Consider the following 20,088-nt stretch of genomic DNA (forward strand, 5'->3'; position numbering starts at 1 on the left):
GCTGGTGACATCCCATATAAATAAAAAGAATACGTGGTCACTCCTTATTAACGCATGGGAACGAGATCCTAATGCATGGCCACGACTTAGCAAGGTGTGGGAATGAGATAATTAAGTTGTGGCCATGACTTAGTAAGCCATGGGAACGAGATCATGCTTTACTAAGTCATGGCCACACATTAGGATCTCATAGGATGTCCGGTCACCCCTGCTCAAATGACCTGTTTTGTTGATTTTGAAGTGAAAGTTAACACGTCCTCCACAGAGAACACATTTATGCATCATATATGAGTAAAACTGAAAGTAAGCGTACTGTTGCTGAAAGCTGAATTTGTGCTTAATTATAAATAAGTGTGTGTGAAATCAGTGTCACTTTTCTGCAACATTATGTTGCGCTCGCATCCGATACAACTGCTCCGTGACTGCCACGCCTCTCCATATTATTCAACCAAATATTGTTGCTCTGAATGATTCATTACTTGCCTGGAGTAAAGTCAGGTGTGTGACAGGTGCTTACCACCCTTACCTGCCTTCCACCTGTTCGTTTTATGGCTGCAAACAGGACACTCACTTTTACAGTTTATTTGAGAACAGACACAAACGCGTCTCACGCTGCTCTCGCAGCTTCTGTCCTAATTTTACTGCTTGCCAATTCCATTGCTGATCATGAGAAGCTTCTAGTTTGGGCTTTTTTCCATCATTATTTTCCTAATTTTTCACTGAGTAAATAATAAAAGCAAAGATGTAGCCGGAACTGACCATAATCTTCAATTTTGGACAGTACTTATGGCTAATTACTGTGTTTTGGTCTACATGCATCCATCCCATTAGGTCAATGCAGTGCAATGTAAAGTAGTTTTTAACGGAGAAAACTGGCTCACTCTGAATTGACTTCACATATTGAAGGATTACAGCTAAGACAATAGAACTGCAATAATGAGTTCATTAATTAGTCATTTAATGAGTTCAATCTTTGGGGAAATGTAGTGCTTTTTTCTTCCTCCAATAGATAAAATGCAAAGCCTAAAAAAAGAATCACCTATTATAATTGTGAGACATCAATCACCCGAGAACAATTGTCATCCTACAGTGTGAAAAACACAAATCCTCCTTTATTCCAGAAGACTGAGGAGAACTTTTTCTATTGGCTGCACCTCCAAGGGGAGGAGGGGGGGAGGTGGAGGCGGGGGGACTAAAAAAGGCAATCAAGGAACCTGGAGCAAGGCAAGAGAGAACCAAGAGGCAGGCGAGAAAGGATCTCAAGAGGGTTTTTTGGTCTAAGGCTGAATCCGGCTCGGCTCCAACTTGCGGAGTTTTGGATAACCGCTCTTCAAGCTATTTCACCTTTTTCCGCAACGTGAGGTCAAGGCCTATATCGAGGCCCGTAGCTTAATTTCCAGAGCTGCCACTTATTTTTCTTCTTAAGGAATGGCTGCAAACGGGAAACTTTTGAGCTGGTCAGACGTAAACGTGCCAAAACAACCGGAGGCTTTCCCTCTTTCCGAACACCCGAGAGTGGGCCGCAGTGACCCGAGAGGGTGGATGACCCCTGCCGGCCACCCATACACACCCAGCGGACTGCGCACAGGTCAGTAAGCGATAAAAATCGGTAAAAATCAGTAGCATGACTTCATTGAGTCAGTTGAATTTAAATAGTAAGGTAACGACAATAACAACACCTATCATGATGTCATAATGGAAGTTAACCAGTTGACCAGTAAAGCCGATATTTTATTATTATTGTGATAAATTACGTCATAATTCATTATTCTGAGGTATTTTCAGTACTTCTAGAACTGCATCTATCATAAAACGGACCAATTTAGACTGTAAACAACAACAACCAATTGAATGTCATCAAATTATATCATTATCTTGTTGTATTAATTAATTAATTTATTTATTTTACCTTTTGATTTACCTGCTGTTCCTTCTGAAGTTTATAATACAAATTATAAATCATTTATAATTATAAATAATACAAATAATTCAAAACTCACAGCCTTTTTAAAACATGACGCTACAGTTTTATGGCTGTTCCGAATGAAATATCGTGATACATCATAAAGTATCGTGATGTTAAATCTCGTTCTTATCACCTTCACAGTGTACGCACATGCCTCACTGGACGTCACCCTGGACAAATGCACTGGAAACGCCACTTCCGCAGTCCCTGCAGAAGCTGACACAGGGAGAGATAAAGGGCCAGGGGCCAAGCAACACCTGACTGGCCCCCAGAGGCACAGGCGAGTGGCGGCCAACGCCAGAGAGAGGCGGCGCATGCACGGGCTGAACCGCGCTTTCGACAAACTGAGGAGCGTCATTCCTTCGCTGGAGAACGAAAAAAAGCTGTCCAAGTACGACACGCTGCAGATGGCACAGATTTACATTGCCGAGCTGTCCGAGCTGCTGGAGGGCGTGGTCAGGTCCGAATGCAGGGGACAGAAAAGCCCCCATCGGTCCTTCCAGGCCGAGCGGATTGTAAGGACTTGCGCAACAGAGACGCCCTCTCCAGCTCCAGTGTGCCTCGCACGGGACGCCAGTGTCCCAGAAGGACGCCTGCTTATCCTGTCCGCTCCTACTGCCCACTACAGTCCGGAAAAGACGAATGAGGTCATCGCGTTGTCCAGTGCCAGCGACGGAGAGTCGTCCCACTTCAGTGACACCGAAGAAGGCCAGTCCAGAGGCTGCTGACCTTCCGAAGAGGGGGGAAAAGTGGAAAAGCTGTGCATACTGGTACTGTGATACAGGGGCACTCCAACACAATATCGTCTTATCTGTCTGTGTTTTAGTAGACATTAAAAGGGACCAAATAGAAGCACGTAGCTGTTTAGTAGCCTCCTGGATTACCCATGATTACCTGGCACGACACACAGAATGTTATACCATAACAAAGTTGCATTTCGATGTCTTTTCCAAGCCCTGTAGCTGCACTTTATTGGCTGAACAGAGCCTGCATTGTGATTTGCATATACCTTTGATTTAAGTCCACCACAAATGAATCAACTGCTATTTATGGATGTGATTTGTGTTTTTTTTATTATCATTATTATTATTATTATTAACTCGAAATTGTTTAATAAAAACTAATTTAATAGACAAAAAGCACTTGCTGGTTTCCATTTCATTTATTTACACCATACCTTGATTTAAACTGCAGATTCACAAAGGATAAAGTTACTTATAATAGAAGTCAACTGGCAGGTGCTGAAGTGCATACAAATACATTAGATGTCCAAAAGTCCGGTAAGCACCTGCTCATCCAGCATTTCTTCTGAAATCAAGGGTATTAATAGGCAGTTTATCCCAACTCTTCGTCCTCAGAAGCCTTTGCACTAGACATTGGAACATTGCTGTGAGGATTTGATGGCAGCCTTAGAGCATTAGGAAGGTCAGGTACTGATGCTGGATGATTAGTTGTGGATCACTCCAACTCACATTTAAAAAGTAATGGTTTGAGCTCTTTAACTCCAGAGAACCCAGTTCCACTGATTCACAGCTCAATGCTGGGGGCTTTATACCCCTCTAGCCAACCTTAGGCTCATGTGCAGCTGCTCCAGAGCATCCTGCTCTATTTGCAGAGTTTTTTATGGAGATTATACAAACTGTATGTGCGCATTTGAACACCTGTGTCACCTTAAAGTAGCTAAGTTCACTAGTTATCAAGGATGTCTTGACACTTCTTGACACAGTTTACATCGTAGCTGAACGGATGTAAGAGATACAGCAGACAGAGGTTGAGAAACACTGGAATACTCCTTTTAGCCTGGTAGAGAGAGCACTGAGAGTGACTCTCGCACGACCGTCTTATTTCCACATTGATGTGTGAAGCGTAAAAGCGAGAACAGTTCAGTTGTTGATCTCGCAGTAATCCACATCATCCATCTCAACGTCCAGTTTAGCCAAGCGTTCAGAGCTCCCTCCGTATGACCTGGGCGCGATCCGGGTCAGGTCTTTGAAGAGGACATTGGACAGCACTTGTTTGAAGTCGACGGAGATTTCGGGGGGGCTGATGGTGAGAGAATTTTGGTTGGGTGTGGTTTGATCTTGGCTGGCCTCCATGCTACATTTGTTCTCCTGTCTGTCGGGAGTCACTACTACACTGTAAACCGTCTCTGTGTTAGGAATGTCCTGCTGCACTTCAGGCACCTGCCTCAAGTTACAGTAGTCAGAATCAGGGTCTTCATCGGATATGCAAAGCTTATTTGTTTCCTGCTCTTCCTCTTGTTTCTGCTTGGGTTCGGGGGGGCTGTAGTTGGGCACAGGGGGCAGTTGGGGAATCTTCGGAGGTCCAGTTTTGACCCTGGGCTTTGGTTTAGGTTTTATGGTGGCGTATAAAACTTCTTCAGTGGTGTCTGCTGGGGGTTTGGTTCTCACTGCTGGGGGTTTGTTGAAGATTACTGGGGGTTTGGTGCTGACTGCGGGAAGTGCTGGGGGTGCTGGAGGTGCTGGAGGTGCTGGAAGCGCTTTAGGTACCGGAGGAGCCGGTAAAGCGAGATTTCTCCGAGAAAGCGGCGGGCAGGGTCTGTCCTTCATGCCCCTGGTTGGTGAACCCTGACCACCTTTCATCCGGTCATCTATCAATGGTCTTGGTGGAGGCTGCTGGGTTGTCGAATCTTGCATCTGAGAGGTTGCTTTGGACAGCAGGTCTTGAACGCTCTGGTGCATGATTGCCTCCTCAATGGCCCTGTAGATCTGAGTCCCCTGCTTGGACAGGAAAGTGAAGTGACCCTCCCCTGTGTGACAGCGACGGCCAGCCTCAATAGTGACCCCCCCCTGCAACAAGACAAAAAATGAAGGGTAAGATTATGCTTATATATAAACAATAAATTGTTCCAGGATCTGACTTTATTTTTACTGAGGAAAGTGGGTTACACTTTACAATAGTATATACATACATAACCCTTCATGACAACTGTCATAAACCTACATAAACATTTATAAACAAGTATGCCAGTAGGCATTATTTGACATTGGCTACATTTGCCAGTTCTGAAGTTGACATAACAGCTATGTCTGCTGACATAGATTTTTCTCTGGCATCACGTTGTATTATGACACTTTGTATCATGTATTATTTGTATTTGTATTATGTATTTGTATTATTTGTATTAGGTATCTTTCTAGAAATTACATCAACTCAATGTAAGTCACATAAGTCCTTACAGTCACTGTGATGTACACTAAGCTACAAAATCCAGTGTTTTTAGGCAAGTCAAGGCAAGGCAAGTTCATTATAGCACGTTTCATACACAAGCATTATGTTTTACATAAATAAAGCAAAAGGAACATCAAAGGGAAAAAATAAGAATGAAAAACAATAAAAGATACAAATGGACACAATGGATGTGTTTTAAAATTAGCTTATTAATGATAAAGTGCAGTGTGAATAAAGTGCAAGTTATAGAGCTCAATTATAGTCACATGAAAAAAAAATCTTTTTTAATCTGGATTTTAAAATTGCTGCATTTGGGGTATATCTAAGATCTTGGGGCAGTTTGCCCCAGTTACATGTAGCATACTAACCAAATGCTGCTTCATCATGTATAGTTTGGACTCTGGGCTCTACTAGCTGAACTAGAGTCCATGGATCTAAGAGGCCTACTCAGTTTATATTCTTTAAACATAGCAGAGATGTATTCTGGGCCAAAACCATTCAGTGGTTTATAGAGTAGGAACAGCACTATTATGTGCTATTTCACCCAAGAAACTGTCATGACAACCTAATGTCACTTGACAGAGCTGACAAAAGCAGCCTTTATGTTGGACAATACCTATTAAAAAAAAGCCAGTAACACTTTCTATAATAGCGATGTCTAAAAGAACCTAAGAACACATTCATAACATGTTATAATGCACTAATAAACGCATCATAAGCATGGCTATAAATATGTATTGCATAAAAATGTTAATAGAATGCATTGCGAGTAGTGTTCATATAGCAAGTTATATTGTGCCAAACAAACCCCCAGCTTGTACAATACATTACAACTAACAAACTTGCCTACTCATAAACACACACAGGATTTCTATATTTGGAATTATGGGTATATATTATTATTATTGATAGACATATGATGTTATAACCCCATTATAAGAGCTTGTAAGTTGTATTTGTCAGCTCTAAGTACAGTGAGGCCTACTACACCAAAGCCTCCTCCAATATTATGAGTGAAGCATCAAGTTGAGGTTTTTACTGAAGGATTCACTGAAACACTGCAACATATAAAGTAAGAGCTTAACTTAGCGGTGCCATCAGTAATCATTAGTAATATTTAACCCGACGTGGGAAAGTAAATGTACACCACTGTTAGCTTGGTGCTTACCTAACGCTGCACATCCAGTAGAATGCTCTGGTGGTTTCTGGTGGTTCATGTTAGAACCAGTCAGGAGCAAATAACAATGATGGCTCTCTACTAATTTGCCTCTCACTCTTAAGGCCTTCACTCCAGAATAACTTCATGCTCAGTGATGTCAGAGGGGGATTTCAGGGGAAAGGGCTGATGGGTACCTGAACTGCTGTGATGTAATGTAAATTTTAAAGTGAGACTGGTGAGTCAGCACAATGTATTAATAACTCTATTCTAGACAACTTGTTTGTGTGGGTGAGAAATACAAGTAGTTGGAAATGTCATGCTGTGAATAAACATCTGTGTCTCACTTTACTTAGAACTGACAAACACAGCTTACTAGTTCTTATAATGGGGTTAAAATACCATATGTTTATCATAATTCATACTCGGGACAAGTAATGACAAATTAATTCTGTGTGTGTTTATGACTAGGCAGGTTTGTTAGTCATGATGCACTCTGCAAGCTGAGACTGGCTTCTTTGGCACTGGCAATACAACATGTTATGAACACTACATAATGCATTGTATTAACAATCATAATGCATAATAAACATGGCTATAAAGTTTAATGCATTTTTGCATTTAAAGTTATGCTTATAAGGCCTTATGAATGCATTATAATGTGTTTCTAGATGCTCATAGACATGGTGCTCATAGAAAGAGTTACGAATAAGCCTTCATAAATGCTTTTGTAGGTTTATGTCAGTTGTCATGGTGAGCTTCTGTAAGTGTTTTGCATTCATTCTTGAGAACACTTTCTATGAATATCATCGTCTTTAAGAATCTATGAACAGATTTATTACACATTATAAGGCATTCATAAGGCATTATAAACATGTCCATATATATTTCTAAAATGCATTATGCTTATAATGCATTATGAATTGGTAACATCATGTATTCTGCATTATATACATAGTGCATAGTACATGCATAGTGCATTATAAACTCACACTGAGCCATGCTACAATTTATTTGAATAACTCATGAACTGAAATGGAATATTGGCTTATAGCCAGTTTTAATGTATTGTAAGAAGTAAATAGTCCTTGCATCTGTGGATACAGATTGTTATTGATAAAGATAGAATATTATAACTGCATTATAACAACATATAAGTTGCATTTGTGAGTATAAGTGACATAAATTACTTAAGAAAGGTTTATTTAAGCCATGGCTCAGTGTGTGTTTATGACTAGGCAGGTTAAAATGCATTTTTCAATTCATTATGAGACTAAATTCCTTTGTCACTGACAATATAATGTGTTATGAGCACTACTTATTATGGTCAAAATTAATAAAGGTTATAAAGTGTAATGCATTGCGAATGCATTATAATGCATTATAAATGTATACATAGTGTCTTTATTTATGCCACCAAAAACATATTAGTACATTAAATAGTAAAGCACAGAACAAATACAGCTATATTTATTATGCATTGGATATTCCATGGTGAAGGTGGGTCTAAATGATGGAAATGGAAAAAAATGATCAGGATGTGTAAATCGGGTTGGCCTATGTGTAAAGGACGGTTAAGCCTAACAGTGGTCAGTCTACACTATTAGAGATAGGATATTGACATTGCTTATCTGTATGGTCAGGGTGTGACTTATGTTTTGACAAACGATGAAACCAGTCATCTGATTATCATTGAGTCAAATGTATATTTATACACCATCCAGGAAAGACCTGCAGTCTCCACCCAGGAGATCGTCAGTGTTATGCATTACTTACTTACCTTAATCTGGCCAAATCTACGCAGAAACCGGTACGGCCAGTAGAACGCAGTCTTTCCAGTGTTCAGGTCCAGAAGGCACAGGGCATCTTTCTCTGGGGATAACAGGTACGATCCGGACATGCAGCACCGCACAGACGCCTGAGAGCTCAGCACTTTCACCTGGTATTGGCCTGCAGTCACAATGACATCCCTTTATCATATCACTGTATATAGACAAACCTCTAAGTGATATACTGTATGTTCCACAGATTTATCGGCATAAACACAAATCTTGCTGTAATATGTTAAATAAACATGAGAAAATGTCTGCAGAAGTGTATTCTCTAGAGGTTGAGTTAACTTATTTTCAATCAACAAAACGTCATTTAGCCACCTACAACTACCATTTTTGCCTACAACTGCCTACAACTGTATAAGTGGCTTAATATTTATGACATTTGAGTTTCTGTACAGTTGAATTTTGACAATTGGGAACTGAAAATTATATTTCATAACTGCCTATTATATAAAAGCACACCTTTACTACAATCTGCTTAATTTTTGAACATGTAAAATAATATCAGATGACAGTAATGATTATCCTAATTTTTAACTCCTTAAAATTGGTGATAATCTTCATGTTGATGGGGCCCAAATTTCTATACAGTGAAATAGAAAATTTAAAAACGTGGACTAAGCTTAGTCTAGAACTAAACCGTAATGTCGGTAACAGGTTACTTGAAGGGTGTCTAAATAACACATTCATAACATCTTACATAAACACTTCGTAAGGTGTTAATGTTAAAATCAACATTTATAAAGTCTACATGTTTTACATGATATTAATATGGACTACTATGTCTTTTACTGAGAGACATTTTTCAAAATAGAAGTCCTCATTTTTTATTATGGAAAAGTTTATTATTTTCAGTAAAATGCCTCATTTCTGGACAGCCTAAATAAAACTGACCTTGATATATCCCCTGGTCGTGCTTTGACACTCAGGCATGTTTCACCTATACTTTAGATTTCTTTCTAATAGTTTTTTCTCAATCATTTGTTGCTTTGCATGTCACTTTACTTACATGGACAGTAAATTACTCATAAATATGCCTAGGAACAATAATTCAAATATGGTGTGCCTAAGTGTCAAAGCACTTAATGACCAAAGGAGCATAGCAAGGTCATTTTTAGCTCAGCTATCTAGAAATGAGGTGTTTTACTGAAAATAATGCAGTTTTTCAAAATAAATTTTTTAAATTTATTTTGAAAAATTTCTCTCAGTTAAATGAGACAGTAGACCATATTAATATCATGTAAAACATACATGCTTTATGAATGTTCATGAGCATGTTATGAAGTGTTTATGTAAGCAGTTATGAATGTGTTATGTAGACGCCCTTCAAGTGTTACCATCAGCGGTGTTTCAACCTTACAAATCCTATCAAGTCCAAGCTTAGACTTAATCTGGGTCTGGGAAACAGGCCTAAAAATGAAAAGATCAAAGATTTGAAGTATTAGGAATATGAAGATGTGAACATGAATAACAAGGGTTTAACATGAGTTTAAGCTTAAACTAAACCCAATCGATGGTCAGTGTGTGACTGATTTTGGCCATACAACTGATTTCAGGTTGAAAAAGATGAGCACCTTTGAAGGAAAAACAAGCAGTGAGAGTCAGAGACGCTACATAAGTATAATGTATTATTGTTATTATTATTAAGCTGACGATCAACATGAATTCAGCTGCATCACTGATGGTATATGTGTGTAAGTGTCAATCACAGATTCCTTATCTTTCACTTTCCTTCTGGTAATGCGACTTATATAGTGTCATATACAGTGACTTCTTGATTTCTCTATCTCATACATACATCTCTTTGACTGCACCACAGGCAATGGAAACAAATGTTAAGACACATCCTCTTTGCAAGACACTGATAAGAATGAGGCAATGAGTTGCAGATGACAAACCCTTCTATACAGGCTCAAAGAATAGTGGAGAAACGAGGACTGTCATGATTAATCACTGAATTCAACGAATTAGTTTAAATAAAGAAACTTAGTGAAAATAAGCTAAAACATCCTGTATATAGAACACACCTACATATTTTAATGCACAATTAGCCTTTATCTGCAAAATTTAACATATTTGGTGAAAAGAAAACATCAAGTATGGCCTGTAAAAAGTTTACATTTTCTATTTTAAATATTTTTTCCAATATGTTAAACTCACAAATACACAGAATTCGTACACTAAAATTTGCAGAAAAATGCCATATTTAAGCTCCATGTAGACTTACACTTAGAAAATCAACAAAACATGTACCTTATATATACTTGTACTTGTAAATATATATACTTGTAAACTTTTATAAATCATTTTTAAACTTTGGATACGTGCAGTGCATTGGCAAAAGTATGTGGACACCTGACCATCACACCTATATGAGCTTGTTGAACATCCCATTCCAAAGCTATGGACACTAATATGGAGTTACTTCCTCTTTTGCAGCTACAACAGCCTCCACTCTTCTGGAAAGGCTCTCCACAAGATTTTAAAGTGTAATTTGTGCATACTAAGTCAAAAGAGCATTTGTGAGGTCAGACACTCAAGTTAGACGAGAGGGCCTGGCTCACACTCAACGTTCAAATTCATGCGGTCAATGAGGCTGAGGTCATGACTCTGAGCAGGCCAATAGAGTTACTGCACACCAAACTTGTTAAATCATGTGCTTACAGAGTTCGCTTTGTACACAGGGGCACAGTTGTACTGAGGCAGTAAAGGGCCTTCCACAAACTGTTGTCACAAAGTTAGAGGCATATATTTGTCTTAAATGTCTTTGTATGCTGTAGCATTAACATCACCCTTCACTGGAACTAAAGGGCCCAAACCCTGAAAAACAGCCCCAGACCATTATCCCTCCTCCACCAAACTTTACTGCAGGCACTATGCATTCCGGTAGGTGGTGTTCGCCTGGCATCTGCCAAACCCAGATTTATCACTCCAGAAAAACGTTCCCACTGCTCCAGAGTAAAGTTGCGGTGTGCTTTACACCACTCCAGCTGACACTTGGCATTGCGCATAGCAGTTTATGTGCAGCTGTTCAGTCATGGAAAACCATTTGATGAAGCTTCTGACACACAGTGCTGATTTTGCTTACAGAGGGAGTTTGGAATGCTGTAGTGAATAAACAGGCTATTTTTTCTGTGCTATGTGTTTCAGCACTAAGCAACCCTGCAAGAGACCATGCAAGAGTTTGCATGGTCTACCACTTTGTGGCTTAGCTGTTGTTGCTCCTAGATGCTTCCGTTTCACAATAATAGCACATACAGTTGACCGGGGCAGGTCTAGCAGGGCAGAAATTTCACAAACTGGCTTGTGGCAGAGGTGCCATCCTATGACAGTACCATATTTAAAGTCACTGACCTCTTTAGTATGACCTATTTTACCGCCAGTGTTTGTCTATGGAAACTGCATGGCTATGTGCTTGATTTTATACTCCTGTATGTCAGTCAGCTTCCTGACTTCTCGGTTCACTCCAGTCATCAGCATTGGAAGTTGCACATTACTGCATCCATTTATTGAGTCTTTTAAAGACGTTCTAGTTATTTTTTTCAGCCAATCTTTCTAAAAGACTATGCATAGTTTGAGTTAAGTTCATTATTATTGCTTGGGCACTTTTTCAAACTCTGATCACTCAATTGATAATGAAAATAATCGGTAAATTACTCAATTCCTACTATAATCAGTACTGACTTAAGACACGAATCAAGTGCAAAGAGCAGACTCCATTAGCTGAAGGCGTGGTCTTGGAAACAGGTGCGGCCACAGCTCACCTGGACTCCAGGTGGAGTAGAGGTCGTTGTCAGACATGGACGTGTCGTCTCTCTGCGTTCTCTTCGAGTCGCCGCCCCCCTCGTTCTTCTGAGAAACAGAGAGACAGTTAAAAACGGTGCACACAAGCAATTCCTCTTTTCTCTTACCTTTTGTTGTTTTTTTTATGATATCAGTGTCCTTTGAAGAGCAGCCAAAAGTGATCTTGTGCAAGCATACAGTGAGATGTAAAGAAGAGATGCGGGTTATCAGCACTTCCTCATTCGACAGGTTCAGTTATTGCGCAGGAACTCGGCGTAACCCACCCTTCCCCCGATGCACTCAGCATAACATGGGATCTAAAACTTACTGCTTTATTATTATAGCCTATGAAACAAACCCCTTCACTGATGTGATTTTGCTCGTATGCTTGTGTTTGTCGGATTGACTGGGGCTGTTCTGGGGCCCTGTGCTACCGGGTACCTCTGCTAAGGATCAGGTTTGTTTGACACTGGCACAAATAGAAGAGGAAATTGGTCTAAGATCACCACTGCTACTCTGAGACTATTATCAGCCCTCATGTAATTAAAGGAAGACAGCATTTTTCAAACTAATCTTTATTTGCCGCATTTGTAGCATATGGTCAATTAGTTTGGACAGTAACTGACTCAAAACTCATTTGCAATAGAGAAGAAAGGCTGTAACACCTGCCAATTGCCTTCTATTATAAGCATGTTTGGAAAACAGGCTTATAAAAGGCTTATGAAAACAGGCTTTCTGCTTCTGGGAAGTTGTGACATCCTCAGTTTTGGAATTGAGTTAATGCCACTGTGACATCATCAGTACAACCCTCAATAAAATGTAATTGATGCCATTGTGACATCATCAGCTGTGAAATGTAATCGATGTCATTGTGACATCACCAACAGCACCCTTTGTAGAACTTAACTGATGCTACTGTGACATCATCAGTGGATTCAGTAGAAGCGAACTGATGTTATTGTGACATCATCAGTGGATTCAGTAGAAGTGAACTGATGTTATTGTGACATCATCTATAGAGCTCTGTATTAGAATTCGGCTGATGCCATTGTGACATCATCAGTACAACCCTCAATAGAATTGAAGTGATGCTATTGTGACATCATCAGTAGATCCCTCAGTAGAAATGAATTGATGCTATTATGACATCATCTGTAGAGCCATCTGTAGAATTCACTTAAGGCCATTATGACATCATCAGTTGTGGAATTTAATTGCCGTCATTGTGACATCACCAGCAGCACCATTTGTAGAACTTAACTGATGCTATTGTGACATCATCTGTAGAGCCCTCTGTAGAATTCAGCTGATTCCACTGTGACATCATCAGTTCTGGAATTGAATTGATGTCATTGTGACATCATCCTCTGTAGAATGTAACTGATGCTATTATGCCATCATCAGCAGAGCCCTTTATAAAATTTAACTGATATCATTGTGGCAACATCACCTTTGGGATTTGATTGATGTCACTGTGACATCATCAGCAGAACTCTTAGCAGAGGTTAACTGATGCCATTGTGACATCATCGGTCCTGGAATTTAATTGATGCCATTGTGACATCACCAGCAGAACATTTAGCAGAGTTTAACTGATGCCATTGTGACATCATACATTTTGGAACTTAATTAATGCTCTTGTGACATCACCGACAGGATCCTTAGCAGAACTGAACTGACGCTATTGTGGCATCATCAGTTCTGGAAGTGAACTGATGTCATTGTGACATCACCAGCTCAGAACCCTCAGTAGGATTTAACTGATGCAACTGTGACATCAGCTGACATTTCATTCACACCAATGTCTGGAAGGGTAAAGACCTCTGTAGTGGCAATTTGTTAATGCTTTAATGGTTCCTTAATAGTGCCCCCACCTCCTGCTCCAGGTGGAGCCTTTACCTGAAAGGCCAGCTGGCAGAGGGTGGGCACCCACTCGTCCTGCTTGGGGCCTGCCAGCGTGTAGGTGCGCTCGGCGGTGTTCAGGTAGAAAGCGGCGCACTCAGTGGGGCAACTCTCCCCTGGGGCTGGAGTGATGCTAAGACAGTCAGCCAGCCGGACCACCCGCTTGTCGACCTTCTTCAGCCCCGCGGGCTTAAGGGGGGACACTCCGTCTCGCATGTCGTACATCTCTATTCGACCGATCCCCGTGGGACTGGGCTCAAACAGGATCACCCAGGTCTTCCGCCAGATCCTCTACAAAGAAGCACGAACAAGCACACCAGTTAGCACTGACAGATCCAGGGGAAGGAAAGGCTTTACGCTTTAATTCAACACCTTACGACATCAAACAGCCTGGTTCCGCAGCCTCTCCATCGAGACCGGTTAAGCGCTTGAGGTGAGCAGCTGAAAGGCAGGCGGCGTTGGGGAACATCCAGCTCCGCCCGCTCCCACATGCATGATTCATGCCCTTTAAACGCTATCATGCAAATGGAGGCACCTCAGGTGCCCAAACAGCCGCAGCTTTTCCTGTCATCAATAATGCAGCGTGTTAATATCAACCTGATGCACGCGCGTTCTCAAGGATAGTCCTTAATAATTTAGCAGTACTTTAATTTTGGTGTATTTGTGCAATGGGTAAAAAAATCTACAACAGTGTATCAGATCGTATATAAAATCACAGCCATGCATGGCCAAAAGTATGTGGACAACCCTTCTGATCGATTCATTTGGCTATCTGAGTTGCACGTTTTGCTGACAGGTATAGAAAAGGAGTTCCAAACTGCATCTAGAACCAATGTCAGCACAATAACTGTTTATCGGAACCTCAATGTGATTACTTACAGTGTAATAAATTACAGTATAAACTTTTGTAATTATATTACAGTTGCATTTGTTACTTCTTCAATTATAGACTGTAGTCCATCTGTTGTTCTGCATACATTATTAGCCCCCTTTTACCCTGTTCTTCAATGGTCAGGTCCCCCACAGGACCACTATTTGGTTGGTGGATCATTCTCAGCACTGCAATGACATGACGTGATGGTGGTGTGTTAAGTGTGTGTTGTGCTGGTACGAGTGGATCAGACCCAGCAGTGCTGCTAGAGTTTTTAAACACTATGTCCACACACTGTCCACTCTATTAGATACTCTCCTACCTTGTTGGTCTACCTTGTAGCTGCAAAGTCAGAGATAGTAGCTCATCTGTTAATGCACAGTTTGTGTTGGTCAGCCTCTCGTCCTTCAACTGTGGTCACAAAAAGCTGCCCTCAGGCCGTATATTTTTAGTTGGTGGACTATTCTCAGTCTAGCAGTGACACTGAGGTGTTTAAAAACTTCATCAACACTGTGGTATATGGTTCATGCAAAACACACCACCACCACCACCACCTCAGTGTCACTGCAGTGCTGAGAATGATCCACCCAAACATTACCTCTGTGGTGGCCTGCAGCAGTCCTGACCATTGAAGAACAGGGTGAAAGGGGGCTAACAAAGTATGCAGAGCAACACATGGACTACAGTCTGTAATTGTAGAACTAGAAAATGCACCCATATGGTAAGGATCAACTTGGTGGAGGAGATATAATGGTCTGGGGCTATTTCTCCTAGATAAGGCCCAGTAGTTCCAGTGAAGGGCAATCTTATTGCAACAGCATACAGACTTTCTAGAGAATTGAATACTTCCACCTCTGTGGCAGCAGTTTTGTAAAAGGCCCTTTCCTGTTCCAACATGACTGTGCTGTCATGCTCAAAGTGATCTCCAGAAAGAAACGATTAGCTGAGTTTGGTGTTGAACTTGACTAGCCTGCACAGAGCCCTGACCTCAATCCCATTACAACACCTTTGAGATGAACTGGAATGCCGTCTGTGAGCCAGGCCTTATTAGCTACCTTCAGTGGCTGACCTCTCTAATGCTCTAGTGGCTGAATAGTAGTGAATGCCTAAAGATATGTTCCGAAATCTACTGGAAAGAAATATGAATACCCATCGTTTTGAAATGAAATATATATAAATTAAACTTAAAAAATGTAAGGTTTTAGTTAGGGGTGGGCAATATGACAGTGTATTGTTATTATCATGATAAATATGTCAAGATACGCTTTTTTTTGAGTATATCATGATTATCAGTACTTTGTCAACACCTTTGTCCGTACTTTTACAACACTGAACAGCTGCATGTACAGGGACAGGATGTAACGGAAAACATACATAATCATAATACAGAATTAATATTATCCGACATCCAAATCTGCATTCAGTCCAAGCTACATTTTTAAAAGGCAGTAATCCGAATGCAGTTACCTTTTAAATTTTTAGAATACTTTTACTACATTTAAAAACTACATGCCATCTTTAAAAAAAACACCACAGATGCTAGTTTATTATGTTAAAAACAAGTGCATAGTATGTAAAGTACCCTATAGAAGAACTCAATAAACAGCTTCCGTACAAACCCTGTAGTTCCTGCTAAAGCCTGACTGGACTGATAAATCGATGTGATGATCAGTTATGAATCTAGCATTGCTAAACTGAGGGATGACTAAACAGAACAGCCTCTTCAGCAGTAGATATGTTCAGGACTGATTGATAAGCTTAGTGTCTATGTTGTGCTGCACTTGTGCATACATTTTGTGGCAAGTTACATACATGGCATTCACTGAAAATCACACGAGAGTTTTTCTTGAAACTTATTAACGGAACAATTAAATTAAGAAAACTGCCAACCAAAAACAGAGAGGAACAGTGTTGAATTAAATACAAATTACAACCGCAGTTTTTTCCCATCTGCCTCATCAATATGTATTCTGAATATATTGCTTTATGTATTATCATAGAATACGTTACTGAATACATTTAGAACAATGTATTACGTATCCAGCCATCACTCCTTTTTCAAAGTATTCTGCCCAACCCTGTGCATGTATCATAAAAAAGGTTTAGATATAGATCAGTTATAGAGAAACAACTACTGTGTAGTAACTGCATTATAACTGCATTATAACTGCATTGCAAGTAACTGATTGGCTGTCAACCAACTTTTTTTTCATGCAGCAGATTAAGTTGAAAAACATCTACTGAAATGTGGCTCACATGCATCTGACTCACTTCAGAAGCTAGTTATCAGGCTTAGTAGGTGTCTGATCAGGGAAATTACCAAACTGTGTAAGCTAGTCTAACGTCAGCCAGTCACAATAATCTCTAAACGCTCCTGCATCTATCACTTGCTGTGAGAATGTGGGTGGAAGTAAATCATTCAGCATTATTAGACCAATAAGAAATGTGAAAAGATGTTACTGATCTTTTGGAGGTTTGGCGCTGTTGTTCATTCATCCCTAAAGTTGAAAAAGTTCTAGATTAACCTTTGTGGACCTTTACAGTTCAGTGGCAAACCTATTATAAGGCAGGCAAGTTCAATCTGGGATAACATCCTTACAAAAATCATTTCTAAATGATGCCTAATGATAAATAACATGACAAAAAATGTCAAAATCACTTAGCGAACATAGTTAGCATTCATTAGCTTAGCTGTATAATGGATGCTAGACTACCAAGTAGCCTGAAATTAAAGTCTGGTGGACATAGCAACAACAGCTAAAAGAGGCAGGACTTGGCAAACAGTCAATTTCCATAGGAAACCCTTTCAGTAGCGATATGAGTTTTTTTTTTATGTGATTCTAGAATTATTGATGCGGTTTTGGAATTAAATTGATGCTATTGTGACATCACCAGCTGAACCCTCAGTAGAATTTAATTGATGCTGTTGCTATATGTGGAACATCTGCACTGTTGGTGCATGTTGTTTATTCCAACTTGTTCTCATTGTGCATCATAAAAAAAATGCCTTCATGTATTGTGATGTTAGATTCTGGCTATAATCATCCATGCTTAGTTTCAGTACATCTGCTTGAAACCAGGAAACATTAAGCTTTAACCTCTTATTCACCTCTTATTCAGGCAAATTATTCAGTAACTGCATGAAATAAATTGCTGCTAAATGAAGTAAATTTTTATTTTATTCTATTTTTTAAAGCTTCCCTCAAATTAACTGAACATGTGTTTCATGATCATACACATATTGCTATATGCTTACAATTTACTGCTGAAAGCCAAAAATCTTAGACGCTGTGTATTATTTTATAAAAATCATTTTTACAGAGCAGATCACTGAAGAGACGCCATCTGTTTATAGTTTATAGCCCAGATTTGTGGAAAAATCGGTCGACTTTTAGTAGACAAAAAATTGTGAGTTCAGCTTCTTTTATTATTAGGGTTTAAAATTACATCACCCATCTATTTGACTGGAAAGAAGACAGTTACAGCTCTCATACGACACCCACCTTTTGAATGTAGCTTATGAAATATGAAAGCTATGAAGAATATGACGAAGTGCGTTTTGGAACCACCGGTGGTCCCAAGGAGTTAAAACTGTATTAACGTCTCTAAAATCATGACATGAATTCAAGCACATATGAAACTGTTAAACAAACACCCAAAAAGAATTGCTGGTTCATGTTTACCAAGTTGGCCAATGCAAAGAGGAAGACTTGCTCAGGTCAAAAACCACAGTAGATGGACACCTGAACGGTGAAAGTTGAAATGAACTATATGTGAACCCAACCACCGCGCTTTTGTAAGGTGCATGGAAGATGAATTTAGGAATTTATTCTTTATGCGTGGTTCCAACTGTAAAGCATGGCGGAGGCAGTGCATGGACTGGGGTTGGTTTGCTGGCAACAGCTTTACCAAACTCCTGACAGTCTTAACCATGGCCATCACATCTGAGATCACAGCTAACACATATAATTACTCAAAAGATACCTAATTTGTTGGTGAGGGAACATGAAGGACAAATAAAACTAAAGATCTGGCCTCTCCAGACTCCAGGCATTAGTGCCATAAGTTTTGTATAAGACTGGACAGAGAAGTAAAAGAAAAGCAACATATTATTGCCCCGAATATATTTACTAACTGGACGGCTCATTTGAGAAACCAAGACTTGGAGTCAGTTTCACAACTTTCAAAGCTTTTAAAATGTAAACACTTAATTTGCCAGCTTTATCAAGCAGATTCAAATACAAAGATTCTATAGACCTTTATATGCCATTTCTCTGGGCAGTAGATGTGTTTTTGTTTAAAAAAAAAACATTAAAATAAATACAAATAAACAATACATTACAATTCGATGCGCAATCAGTCCTTCATTATATTAAATCAGGTGGTGATGGAATTCAACAAATCCATGCAATAGCTAGTTTAAGCCAAAACGTCAGGAACCAAACCTGTGTTCTTCTAAGCAACATATTGAAATACAATTTTTTTTTTAATCTTGCTCCATTTTACTGGGTTTGTTTATATGTATTTCCTCTAATGTCTAACGTCATAGTGTTTTAACGTCGCTGTCCAACAAAAAACAAGTATCTCCAAAATAGTAACTTTACAGGAGAGGGCAAAAATGCTCTTTACTTTCAATGTAAGTTAATGGAAAAAGTTTTTATTCTAAGCAGTTTTGGAGCATTTCTATTGGTCCAATCATCATGAAATGTGCACACAATGTAAAGGACAGCTGCTGAGCTCAAATGATTCAGCAAAGTAAAAATTGCAAGAAATAGAGATACGTTTTTCATTGGACAGCGACGATATGCAAAAACAAACCTACTCTCGAGTATTGAGTTTAATTTAAAAGACCTTTGCACAGTACTAGCATACTTTGTCTCCCCTCTAATTAAGCTAAATATTAGAAGCTATTAAGTAAAATCAAATACTCACTTTTCCAAATTTGACCCCCTGTATAAACAGGGAGCCTTCTTTTGCAACCACATCCATAGCACAGCTTCACTCCACGTCCTTCAGCTCTGGTTCTCAGAGACACTTGACAGCGCAGCAGCGGGTGAGGGGAACTTCAGCACTGCGTCACAAACAAGTGGCCAAAAATGGTCGCCTGAGTTTCCGCTAAGCCTTGCACATCTACAGCGCACACAAATTGCGCCACACACCAGCCACCAAACGGGTACATACCGCATCCCTTCTTGATGATGTTCGGCTTGGTCAAAAAACATGTCAGAGAAAGAAAGTGTGAAACGAACAAAGCTAATCCTCTGTACCTCAGTAACAGGGCTGAGGATAAAGCGTGTAAGCTAAAAGAAGCATTTTCAACTGAGAATCACAGTTTCATCTTTACCTTTTTGCTGTGCAAAAGTCAGAATCTACCTTTCATTTA

General features: G+C 39.7%; 2 protein-coding genes across 2 annotated transcripts; one reads left to right on the forward strand and one right to left on the reverse strand.

Annotated features, from left to right (window-relative positions):
* The first annotated feature begins 1,235 nt into the window (after positions 1 to 1,235).
* atoh1b (atonal bHLH transcription factor 1b) lies at positions 1,236 to 4,291 on the forward strand. Its single transcript, XM_036590559.1, has 2 exons — positions 1,236 to 1,588; positions 2,108 to 4,291. Exons 1-2 carry the CDS (start codon positions 1,429 to 1,431, stop codon positions 2,692 to 2,694), a joined length of 747 nt encoding a protein of 248 aa, XP_036446452.1. The 5' UTR covers positions 1,236 to 1,428; the 3' UTR covers positions 2,695 to 4,291.
* On the reverse strand, positions 3,850 to 20,069 carry dok3 (docking protein 3). Its single transcript, XM_036589444.1, has 5 exons — positions 19,638 to 20,069; positions 13,832 to 14,125; positions 11,914 to 12,001; positions 8,095 to 8,264; positions 3,850 to 4,776 (listed from the first exon to the last, which is right to left on the reverse strand). Exons 1-5 carry the CDS (start codon positions 19,692 to 19,694, stop codon positions 3,850 to 3,852), a joined length of 1,536 nt encoding a protein of 511 aa, XP_036445337.1. The 5' UTR covers positions 19,695 to 20,069.
* Positions 20,070 to 20,088: the final 19 nt, after the last annotated feature.

This window comes from Colossoma macropomum, unplaced genomic scaffold (genome assembly GCF_904425465.1).
Source record: "Colossoma macropomum unplaced genomic scaffold, Colossoma_macropomum, whole genome shotgun sequence".
Lineage (NCBI taxonomy): Eukaryota > Metazoa > Chordata > Actinopteri > Characiformes > Serrasalmidae > Colossoma > Colossoma macropomum.